Source organism: Convolutriloba macropyga, chromosome 4, assembly GCF_964194025.1.
Source record: "Convolutriloba macropyga chromosome 4, txConMacr16.3, whole genome shotgun sequence".
Lineage (NCBI taxonomy): Eukaryota > Metazoa > Xenacoelomorpha > Acoela > Convolutidae > Convolutriloba > Convolutriloba macropyga.
Genome location: NC_134471.1, coordinates 46,646,888 through 46,659,262, shown reverse-complemented (window position 1 = coordinate 46,659,262; position 12,375 = coordinate 46,646,888). Strand labels below are relative to the sequence as shown.

Below are 12,375 nucleotides of genomic sequence, written 5' to 3'. Positions count from 1 at the left end.
CATTATTTTTCGTAATACATCGGGCTGGAACACATGCCCCCGTTCAACAGCCATAGGTATTACGTCACGGATGTGTTTGGTTTAGTATAATACCCCCAAGTACCAGCAATTTCGTGTTGAACTTTTTTGGCTTTGCTGACTCGCATAATTAAGGAGCGCTAAGACTTGTACAGATAACGAAATTCTACATGGTGTCGTAGCGTAACGCATGTAATACGTTAGGCTGCATTTTTAGAGAGCGTAAAAAAGAGAAGAAACAAGATATGGAAGGAGAGAAAACAGAAGAAAAAAAAACAAAAAAAACAGAAAAAAAGAAAGACAGAAAGGAATAAGAAAAGAGACGAAAGGGAGAAACGAGACAGAAGACAAAAGAAAGACAGAAAAAAGAAAAAGGGCAGCAAAAAGAGAACACAAGAAAGAGAAAGACAGAAAAGCAAGAGAAAACGACAGAAAAAGAAAATAGAGAGAAAAGATGGAGAGACGAAAGAGAAAAGACAAAAAAGGAATGAAATAGAGAAAAGAAAAATAAACGAAAAAATGAAGAGCAAAAGGAAGAGAGGAAAGAGAAGGGAGAGAAAAAAATCGAGAAACGAAAGACAGAAAAGAAAGAGACAAAAGAAAAAAAAGGAAACAGAAAAGCAAGAGAAAAGAAAGACAGAAAAAACAGAAGAGCGAGAAGAAAAGAAAAAACAGAAATGAAAGAAGAAAACGAGAAAACAAAGAGAAACGACAGAGGAACGAAAGAGAAAACGAATGAGAACAAACAAAGGCAGGAAAAAGAGCAGAAACAAAAGAGAAAAAAAGAGAAAAGAAAGAGCAGAAATGATAGAAAAGAAAGAAGAAAGAGAGAAAAGAAGGCAGACAAAAAGAACACAAAAGAAAGAAAAGAAAGAGAAGAGAAAAAACACAAAAAAACAGAAAAAAGGCAGAAAAGACAACAAAAAGAAACGAGAGAAAAGAAAGACAAACAAAAGACAGAAAAGAAAGAGAAAAGCAAGGGAGAAATGAAAGACAGAAAGGACAGAGATAAGCAGGCGAGAAAATAAAGAAGCTAAAGAGGAACAAAAGAGAAAAAAAGACGAGAACAAAGGCGGAAAATAAGAACGGAAAAGAAAGAGAAAACAAAGCGAAAAGAAAGAGCAAAGCATGAGCGAAAACAAAAACAGAAAGGGAGCAGGAGAGAACGACACACTAAAGAGAAAAACGGAAGAGGAATGAAAAAAGGATTGAGAAAAAGGCAGAAATAAACAAGGAAAGAAAAGCGACAGGAAAAAGACAAAATAAACAATACAAGAAGGAGGCAGAGCATAGAAACAGCAAGAAATGAGAGAAAAAAGATCAAAACAAAAAGAAAAAAAAGCGAGAGAAAACACAGAGGGAAAATATAAAATCCGAAAAGCAGGAAAAACGAGAAAATTAGGACAGAAACGAAGGAGAAAAAAGAATGAGCGAAAAGAAGGGCAAAAGAAAACAGAAAAGAAAGACAGAAAAAAAAGAAGAGCGAGAAGAAAAGAAAAAACAGAAATGAAAGAAGAAAACGAGAAAACAAAGAGAAACGACAGAGGAACGAAAGAGAAAACGAATGAGAACAAAGGCAGGAAGAAGAGCAGAAACAAAAGAGAAAAGAGAAACGAAATACAGAGAAGAAAGAGCAGAAATGATAGAAAAGAAAGAAGAAAGAGAGAAAAGAAGGCAGACAAAAAAGAACAGAAAAGAAAGAGAGAGACAAAAAGACAAAAAAACGAAAAGAGGCAAAAAAAAGACAGAAGAAAGAAAAGCGAGAAAAGAAAGACAGAAAAACAAGCAAAAAAAATAAAGAGAGAAGCTAAAGAGGAAAATAAGAGAAAGGATGAGAAAAAAGGCAGAAAAAAATAACAGAAAAGAAAGAAAAGAAAGAGAAGAGAGAAAAAACACAAAAAAAACAGAAAAAAGGCAGAAAAGACAACAAAAAGAAACGAGAGAAAAGAAAGACAAACAAAAGACAGAAAAGAAAAAGAAAAGCAAGGGAGAAATGAAAGACAGAAAGGACAGAGATAAGCAGGCGAGAAAATAAAGAGAAGCTAAAGAGGAACAAAAGAGAGAAAAAAGATGAGAAGAAAGGCGGCAAATAAGAACGGAAAAGAAAGAGAAAACAAAGCGAAAAGAAAGAGCAAAGCATGAGAGAAAACAAAAACAGAAAGGGAACAGGAGAGAACGACACACTAAAGAGAAAAACGGAAGAGGAATGAAAGAAAAAAGATCGAGAAAAAGGCAGAAAAAAACAAGGAAAGAAAAGCGACAGGAAAAAGACAAAATAAACAATACAAGAAGGAGGCGGAGCAGAGGAACAGCAAGAAATGAGAGAAAAAAGATGAAAACAAAAAGAAAGAAAAGCGAGAGAAAACTCAGAGGGAAAATATAAAATCCGAAAAGTAGAAAAAACGAGAAAATTAAGACAGAAACGAAGGAGAGAAAAAAGAATGAGCGAAAAAAAGGGCAAAAGAAAACAGAAAAGAAAGAGAAAAGAAAGACAAAAAAAGAAGAGCGAGAAGAAAAGAAAAAACAGAAATGAAAGAAGAAAACGAGAAAACAAAGAGAAACGACAGAGGAACGAAAGAGAAAACGAATGAGAACAAAGGCAGGAAGAAGAGCAGAAACAAAAGAGAAAAGAAAGAGAGAAACGAAATACAGAGAAGAAAGAGCAGAAATGATAGAAAAGAAAGAAGAAAGAGAAAAGAAGGCAGACAAAAAGAACAGAAAAGAAAGAGACAGAAAACAAAAAGACAAAAAACGAAAAGAGGCAAAAAAAGACAGAAGAAAGAAAAGCGAGAAAAGAAAGACAGAAAAACAAGCGAAAAAATAAAGAGAGAAGCTAAAGAGGAAAAAAGAGAAAGGATGAGAAAAAAGGCAGAAAAAAATAACAGAAAAGAAAAGAAAGAGAAGAGAGAGAAAACAAAAAATAAAAAAAAACAGAAAAAAGGCAGAAAAGACAACAGAAAGAAACGAGAGAAAAGAAAGACAGACAAAAGACAGAAAAGAAAGAGAAAAGCAAGGGAGAAATGAAAGACAGAAAGGAAAGAGATAAGCAGGCGAGAAAATAAAGAGAAGCTAAAGAGGAACAAAAGAGAAAAAAAGACGAGAACAAAGGCGGAAAATAAGAACGGAAAAGAAAGAGAAAACAAAGCGAAAAGAAAGAGCAAAGCATGACAGAACAAAAACAGAAAGGGAACAGGAGAGAACGACACACTAAAGAGAAAAACGGAAGAGGAATGAAAGAAAAAAGATCGAGAAAAAGGCAGAAAAAAACAAGGAAAGAAAAGCGACAGGAAAAAGAGAAATTAAACAATACAAGAAGGAGGCAGAGCAGAGGAACAGCAAGAAATGAGAGAAAAAAGATCAAAACAAAAAGAAAGAAAAGCGAGAGAAAAGCCACAGGGAAAATATAAAATCCGAAAAATAGAAAAAACGAGAAAATTAAGACAGAAACGAAGGAGAGAAAAAAGAATGAGCGAAAAGTAGGGCAAAAGAAAACAGAAAAGAAAGATAAAAGAAAGACAGAAAAAAAAGAAGAGCGAGAAGAAAATAAAAAACAGAAATGAAAGAAGAAAACGAGAAAACAAAGAAACGACAGAGGAACGAAAGAGAAAACGAATGAGAACAAAGGCAGGAAGAAGAGCAGAAACAAAAGAGAAAAGAAAGAGAGAAACGAAATACAGAGAAGGAAGAGCAGAAATGATAGAAAAGAAAGAAGAAAGAGAAAAGAAGGCAGACCAAAAAGAACAGAAAAAAAAGAGACAGAAAACAAAAAGACAAAAAACGAAAAGAGGCAAAAAAAGACAGAAGAAAGAAAAGCGAGAAAAGAAAGACAGAAAAACAAGCGAAAAAATAAAGAGAGAAGCTAAAGAGGAAAAAAGAGAAAGGATGAGAAAAAAGGCAGAAAAAAATAACAGAAAAGAAAGAGAAGAGAGAGAAAACAAAAAATAAAAAAAAAACAGAAAAAAGGCAGAAAAGACAACAGAAAGAACCGAGAGAAAAGAAAGACAAACAAAAGACAGAAAAGAAAGAGAAAAGCAAGGGAGAAATGAAAGACAGAAAGGAAAGAGATAAGCAGGCGAGAAAATAAAGAGAAGCTAAAGAGGAACAAAAGAGAAAAGACGAGAACAAAGGCGGAAAATAAGAACGGAAAAGAAAGAAAAAACAAAGCGAAAAGAAAGAGCAAAGCATGAGAGAAAACAAAAACAGAAAGGGAACAGGAGAGAACGACACACTAAAGAGAAAAACGGAAGAGGAATGAAAGAAAAAAGATCGAGAAAAAGGCAGAAAAAAACAAGGAAAGAAAAGCGACAGGAAGAAGAGAAATTAAACAATACAAGAAGGAGGCAGAGCAGAGGAACAGCAAGAAATGAGAGAAAAAAGATCAAAACAAAAAGAAAGAAAAGCGAGAGAAAAGCCACAGGGAAAATATAAATTCCGAAAAATAGAAAAAACGAGAAAATTAAGACAGAAACGAAGGAGTGAAAAAAAAATGAGCGAAAAGAAGGGCAAAAGAAAACAGAAAAGAAAGATAAAAGAAAGACAGAAAAAAAAGAAGAGCGAGAAGAAAATAAAAAACAGAAATGAAAGAAGAAAACGAGAAAACAAAGAAACGACAGAGGAACGAAAGAGAAAACGAATGAGAACAAAGGCAGGAAGAAGAGCAGAAACAAAAGAGAAAAGAAAGAGAGAAACGAAATACAGAGAAGAAAGAGCAGAAATGATAGAAAAAGAAAGAAGAAAGAGAGAAAAGAAGGCAGACAAAAAGAACAGAAAAGAAAGACAGAAAACAAAAAGACAAAAAAACGAAAAGAGGCAAAAAAAGACAGAAGAAAGAAAAGCGAGAAAAGAAAGACAGAAAAACCAGCGAAAAAATAAAGGGAGAAGCTAAAGAGGAAAAAAAGAAAGGATGAGAAAAAAGGCAGAAAAAAATGACAAAAGAAAGAGAAGAGAGAGAAAAAACAAAATAGAAAAAAACAGAAAAAAGGCAGAAAAGACAACAGAAAGAAACGAGAGAAAAGAAAGACAAACAAAAGACAGAAAAGAAAGAGAAAAACAAGGGAGAAATGAAAGACAGAAAGGAAAGAGATAAGCAGGCGAGAATAAAGAGAAGCTAAAGAGGAACAAAAGAGAAAAAAGATGAGAAAGGCGGAAAATAAGAACGGAAAAGAAAGAGAAAACAAAGCGAAAAGAAAGAGCAAAGCATGAGAGAAAACAAAAACAGAAAGGGAACAGGAGAGAACGACACACTAAAGAGAAAAACGGAAGAGGAATGAAAGAAAAAAGATTGAGAAAAAGGCAGAAAAAAACAAGGAAAGAAAAGCGACAGGAAAAAGAGAAATTAAACAATACAAGAAGGAGGCAGAGCAGAGGAACAGCAAGAAATGAGAAAAAAGATCAAAACAAAAAGAAAGAAAAGCGAGAGAAAAGCCACAGGGAAAATATAAAATCCGAAAAGTAGAAAAAACGAGAAAATTAAGACAGAAACGAAGGAGAGAAAAAAGAATGAGCGAAAAGAAAGGCAAAAGAAAACAGAAAAGAAAGAGACAAAAGAAAAAGCAAAAGACAGGAAAGAAATACAGAAAGGCAAAAGAAAAGCAAGAGGAAAGGAGAAGGGCAAACTAAAGACGAAAGAGGAACGAAAAAGAAAAGAATGAGATAACAGAAAGGCGGGAAAAAAGATCGGAGAAGAAAAAAGAAAGACAGGTAAGAAACACAGAACAGAAAGCGAGAAAAAGGCGAGAAAAAAAAGATAAATGAGAGAAGAAACCAAATAGAGCTAAGACAAAAATACAATGACAGAAAAGCAAGAGAAAAAATACAGAAATGAAAGAGAAAAGAAAAACAAAAACGCAAAACGAAAGGCAGAAAGTAAAAAAAGAGAAAAGAAAAGCAGAAAGGAACAGAAAAAAAGAGGAGAAAGAGACAAAAGAGAAAAGACAGAACACAACGACAGTATATATATAATATATATATATATATATATATATATATATATATATATATATATATATGTATAGAGAGAGAGAGAGAAACAGGAGAAAAGGGAAGACAAAAAAAGATAGATAAGAAAAAAAGGAAGACAAAAAAGAAAAATAGATAAGAAAGAAACAAAGAAACGAAGGAGAAAAAACACTAAAGAAAGAAAAGAATGATAACCAAAAGAAGAAATGAAAGATAAAAAAAGCGAGAAAGGAAGAAAACAAAAAAAAGAAACAAAGTAAAAAAAATCGAATTAACTATTCGCAGGCTATCTTTTCATTTAATCTAAAAAAAACCTGGCAACAAATGATTCAGTTAAGAAAACTGCAGTTGTTAAAACTTTTATGAGACAGAGATCAAGCAAAACTGAAACTAATTGATGATTGTTTAAAACATCAAATCGGTTACGCAAACATTTTGCTCAAAAACTTCGATTAAAAGCCTCGCAACAATTTGTGTTCAGCAGAATTTAAAATGTAACACAAAAGCACGTCCCCCACATATTACTATCTAGCTAATTTAAATTTACTTAAAGGGACAATTTTTCATCTTCGAATCCCTGGACCTTTACTTAGAGAAACTTCATTCTGTCAATATCCGTGATGCATAAATACATGTGATTCAAGGACTATTTTTTATAATAATTTTTTCGGTTATCGACATCTTTTTTATTAGCAGTTTCTCAGTCATTGACCAATTTTTGAAACAGCAGTTTTTCGGTCGTTGACCCCTTTGGCACAAGTAACTTTTCGTTCAAAGAAAGATTCGCGGTCAATGACCTATCTTTACATCCGCGGCTATTCAATCATTGAAATTTATGGCATAGGTAACTTTTCGGTAAGATCGCAAAAGAAGAAAAAAGAAAGACAGGTAAGAAACACAGAACAGAAAGCCAGAAAAGAGATAAAAGAGAAGAAACCAAATAGAGCGAAGACACAAATACAATGACAGAGAGAACAGCAGAGAAGGAGAAAAGCAAGAGAAATACGGGAAGGAAAGAGAAAAGAAAAACAAAAAAGCAAAATGAAAGGCAGAAAGTAAAAAAAGAGAAAAGAAAAGCAAAGGAACAGAAAAAAAAGAGAGGAAAAAGAGACAAAAGCGAAAAGACAGAACAGAACGACAGGAGAGAGAAACATGAGAAAAGGGAAGACAAAAAAAGAAAGATAGATAAGAAAAAATGGAAGACAAAAAAAGAAAGATAGATAAGAAAGAAACGAAAGCAGAAACGAAGGAGAAAAAACAGCCAAGAAAGAAAAGAATGATAACCAAAAAAAGAAATGAAAGATAAAAAAGAAAAAAGGCGAGAACGAAAGAAAAAAAAACAAAAAAAGAGAAAAGAACTTCCTTCGAAAGTAAAAAAAAATTGGATTAACTATTCGCAGGCTAACTTTTCATTTGATCTAGAAAAAAACCTGGCAACAAATGATTCAGTTAAGTAAACTGCAGTTGTGAAAACTTTTATGAGACAGAGATCAAGCAAAACTGAAACTAATTGATGATTGTTTATAAAATCAAATCGGTTACGCAAACATTTTGCTCAAAAACTTCGATTAAAGGCGTCGCAACAATTTGTGTTCAGAAAAACTAAAAATGTAACACAAAAGCACGTCCCCCACATATTACTGCCTAGCTAATTTAAATTTAATTAAATGGACAGTTTTTCATCTTCGATTCCCTTTCGTTAATTGACCCTTACTTAGAGAAACTTCATTCTGTCAATATCCGTGATGCATAAGTACATGTCATTCAAGGACTATTTTTTATAATAATTTTTTCGGTGATCGACACCTTTTTTATTAGCAGGTTCTCAGTCATTGACCAATTTTTGAAACAGCAGTTTTTCGGTCGTTGACCCCTTTGGCACAAGTAACTTTTCGTTCAAAGAAAGATTCGCAGTCAATTACCTATCTTTACATCCGCGGCTATTCAATCATTGAAATTTATGGCATAGGTAACTTTTCGGTAATTGACTTTTTGGCATTGGCAACTTTTCGGTCATAGGCAGCTTCTCGGTCAATGACCTATTTTTACATCCGCAACTACTCAGTCATTGACCTTTATGGCAGGAAAAGAAGAGAAAAATTACAGAAAGGAGAGAGAAAAAAACGAAAAAGCGAACAGAAGGGAGAAACTAACAAGAGATATAACAAAAAGAGAATAAAGAAAGAGAAAAAGGTAGAAAAGAACAGAAAAAGAGAGAAAAGAAAGACAAAAGAGAAAAAAGACAGAACAGAACGACAGAAAAGCAAGAGAAAAGGAGAGATACAGACAGGAAAAAAAGAGAAAACAAAGAGAAAGGAAAGATAAAAAGCAGAAAAAGAAAAAAACAAAACAAATGAAAGAGAAATTAAAAAGAAAAAGAAGGAGCAAAGAAAGAAAGAAACGAAAGAGAAAAGGTCTTCCTTCGAAAGTTTCGGCATAGGTAACTTCTCGGTCATTAACTTTTGGCAAGCTCAAGTTTTCGGTCATTGACCTTTTTTGAAAATACATGCAAAACAAAACGCTTTGCTGTATAATTAAGAGGCCTTAAAACATGTGAAGATTAGGAGCTTAAACATGGTGGTATAGGTATTCGGATTACTTTTTATATATAGATAGATAGAAGATAGATAGTGACAGAAGAAAGACATGGCGCACAAAAAATTGTCAAAAAAGGATGAAATTGGAGAAGGTAGAAACGGATGCGACGTTAATGGACAAAAATCAGGATAAAATAGCGTCTCATCTGTTTCTTAGCTCAACTCATTGCGCTTCTGCCTCTTAACTCACAGACCCCGGTTGGAATCCGACTGTTGCCAGTCGCTTTTTGCCGAAGAGCATGTTTAGGGGTGTTAAAACATGTAAAGATTAGGAGCTTAAACATGGTGCCTTTTATGTCGACACTGAAATAATATATAGATGAGCCCATTTTACATTTGAAAAGTATTGTTAGGCTCTGCAAAACCTTGTGGTATCAATTTCAGAAAGTTATATATTAACGGAGCATCGATCACAAACAATTTCTCCAAAAAACCAAAATACAAGTAAAAAAATGAGCCAAATGGACAAAAAACCGGCCAAAAACGGTTATCTATATGCGCCGTTCTCTCAAAAACATTTTTTAAAGTCAAAAACTCATTCACTGAATGCAGCGCGTCATCAAAACATAGCCGGCAGATTGCCGGAATAGCTGCAAAAGAATAGACCTGCGCGCCATATAATAGATAGAAACAGATACAGATCTAAATTGAAAAAAAATCGACGCTGCTCAAAAAACTAGGCTAAAAAACATTCAGCGATAAATTAATAAAGCTTGTTAAAATTCATTCCACAGAAGCCTCTTATAAGGGACCTTTACTGCACATATGAGTTCCTTTGACCTTAAACAAATTCAAATTAAACTTAAGTTTTAAAGTGCAAAAGTCATTTTATTGAGTGAGGTAAGTCACGTATGATCAAAATCTAATCACGCAAATAACCTAAAAAAAAGAGCGTCAGACGACGAAAAAAACCAAGAGCACCGCAATATAGCTACGCTCAGCTTACAGCTTCGCAGCTATAAAAACTTCTCTCGCTTAGCGAAAATCTGTTCACCATGAAAGCTTTTCTCACTTTCGCGTAAAAAAGAAGAACGCTTAAATAATAGCCGTTGAGAGGCTGACGGCGGCTATTAACCAGACAGACCATCATAATTCTGTGATCAGATCAATTAAATTGTATTATGTAAAAAGTCTCAATCTGATTTTAATTGGATGTCACTAACGGGATGATAATCTCCTTCGTCTCTATAGCCTGAGGTGTTAGAGTATCCATCATCTGCCACTGGCATTCTTTGTTTGCGAGGTGAGGAAGGCACTTTGAAGAATGAATAGTCTGCAGTCGCATTGTTCGCAGCATTAGTTGCTCGCAGATTCTCCGTGAATTCGTCAATTTGGATTATTTCATCAGCAGTCAAGCCAAGAGCCGCCGCTCTAAACAGTTCACAGTTGTAGGTTGACCAAATTTTAAAAGAGGGAGGGCAGCACAAATGAGAGCTCGTGTGTGGAAATTTTGGTTCGGCCAGTACCCTATCTACCCATAGTAAATATCGATTTGAATTTCTCTGCGTGAAGTGGAAACTAAAAGTTATTGAAAATCTGATTCAATACTGAATTACTGAGCTAGTTAGGCACGGGAAAAACTATTCAACTGAACACCAAATAGTATTTTACTCGAATAAGAATAAAATTAGTGACACCGACATTGACGAAAATGATATCTGTAATTGTTCACTTTTTCTTCATATTTCTATTTACCTCTGTCCTTTGTCCATGGCAAGAGCCCTGATCTGTTTCTTGAGATTGAGTCTCTCGTTCTCCAGTTTCTCCACCTCGTTCAGCAGGATGATGTTCATGGCTCTGTCCTCCTGTTTCCGCTTCTCCAACTGATTGCGGAAGTTGTCCAAGTCTAGCGGCTCTCCGGCGTCCAGTCCACACTAAAAACATTGAACAAGAAATCAACCACTATCTAGAAAGTAATCATCGCAACTATGAGATCATAAAAACTCGGCATAGCCGATCAACTAAACTAGCAGCTTTTCTTCAATTAATCCTCTCAATGGAATCAGTTTAGGCGGAAGTTGATATCCTTTCACATTTTCCCAAAATGATAAATGGGTTGAAAAGCAGCAGCGTAAGTGCAAACGTACCAGCGTGACAAATCTGACGTTCCGTAACTGCCATTGGCTTTATTGGCCGTAATTTTAACTTTGTTCACTGTCTGAACTTTTTCAAACTTTGCGTGAACTTCCAGTTTTTTCTCGCTCACCTCTCAAAAAACATAACGCCGCTTCGAGTAGTGAAATACAGAAAACATAAGGCCTCTTCGAGTGTTAAAAACTAAATCAAAAAGGCCATAAAACAGACAATCAGCAATAGCAAAATGATTGATCCTGCGAGCTTCAAAATAATTTATACATTTGCACAAAACGAGATAAGTTCAGATTTGGCTAACTTCATCATCGATCAAGTATGGCGACCAGATGTAACCTATTAAAGGTTACCCAAGGTCTCCAATTTATGCAATGGCTTAAGCTCATATCAACTTACAATATGAGTTCTGACAACACTGCATTACATCTCGAGAGCTTCTCGATTGTCATCATTTGAACAAAGTAAGGATCAATCTCAAATCACCATCAATATCTTTAGCTAAAAGTATATACTTGTGTTATGGATTCAGTAATAACATACCCGGCAGATATAGCCCCGACTGGGATTGAAAGGACAGAGAAAATTGATTTTCATACAAAAAACAAACAAAACAAACCGACTGATGTTGGAAGAATTGTCCTCGAACGACAGGCGGGTGGAAAAACATTTGACCCCATCGGCATTCGAACCCCTGGCGTCCCGATCAACAACCAGATGCACTGACCACTCGGCTATAAGGCCCCTGTTGCTTCTATGCTTTTACCGACTTTATTTTAGCAGCAAGCTTTACTTCGGAGTGAGAGCAATAGAGATCACTCAAAAATGAAGAACGAAAGCGTGAAAAAGTCACTTGAGAAGTCAAAGAATATTCTAGAAGAAAAGCGCAAAATGGTCAAGCCAAAAATTTGCATAAAAAGACCAACACGTTTACAATAATTGCTATGAAATTCGTTCAAGAGCAATTAATTACATATGTTTCTTTGACCTTCTACTAATTCATATTAAATAAGTTTTAAAGTGCAGAAGTACTTTTTTAGTGAGGTAAGTAAGGTATCATCAAAATCTAATCACGCAAATGAACAATTTGACAGATAAAACCCCAAGAATATGTATTCGTAGAAACATATCTCTTACTGATGAAAAATGGGTATTTTTATTATGGGCAAAAATTGATGAACTCGAAAAACTGATCGGGCTAATTGTCATGACACAACCAGTCAAAGAAACAAAATTTGCTAATAACCTTGCTACGCAAAACTTAGCTAAAAAAATTGAAAACTAAAATTTATGTCTGAAAAGAACAATTTATCTGTTTCCGCGTTAAAGCATTTCAAAAACGCAGTTATCACCTCTCTTTTGCCAGAAAAATCTGTAAAAATTAATTCAAACTATCGGAAAATTTAAATTTAACAGAAACCGACAAGGAAACAGAATAGAATCGTTTACTACCAAAATCTTGCGCCAAAAAAGATTACAAAAATTGAACATCAAGCAGTCATGAAGGTCAGTCAGAAATATCATAACAGAAAATCCAATAGATTCTCAGAGTTCAATTATTTTAAATGAAATTATTGATGTAAACTGAAACTGAAGTAAAATGAAACTGTAAACACATTGAAAAAAAAATCCAAGGAAAAAGGCAGAAAGCTTTAAATATTTTTACAAGTCACAAAGGCAGATCAAATAAAACAATAGATTAGAGCATCAAACT

General features: G+C 34.3%; 1 protein-coding gene across 1 annotated transcript in view; it reads right to left on the bottom strand.

The window, feature by feature from the left end:
• LOC142337706 (centrosomal protein of 290 kDa-like) overlaps nucleotides 1-12,375 on the bottom strand; it is a 270,490-nt gene that overhangs the window by 211,340 nt on the left and 46,775 nt on the right. The window contains exons 13-14 of the mRNA XM_075387155.1: nucleotides 10,269-10,447; nucleotides 9,737-9,944 (exon numbers count right to left, since the gene is read on the bottom strand). Of these exons, the coding sequence (XP_075243270.1) occupies nucleotides 9,737-9,944; nucleotides 10,269-10,447 (387 nt within the window). The remainder of the gene's footprint in view (nucleotides 1-9,736; nucleotides 9,945-10,268; nucleotides 10,448-12,375) is intronic.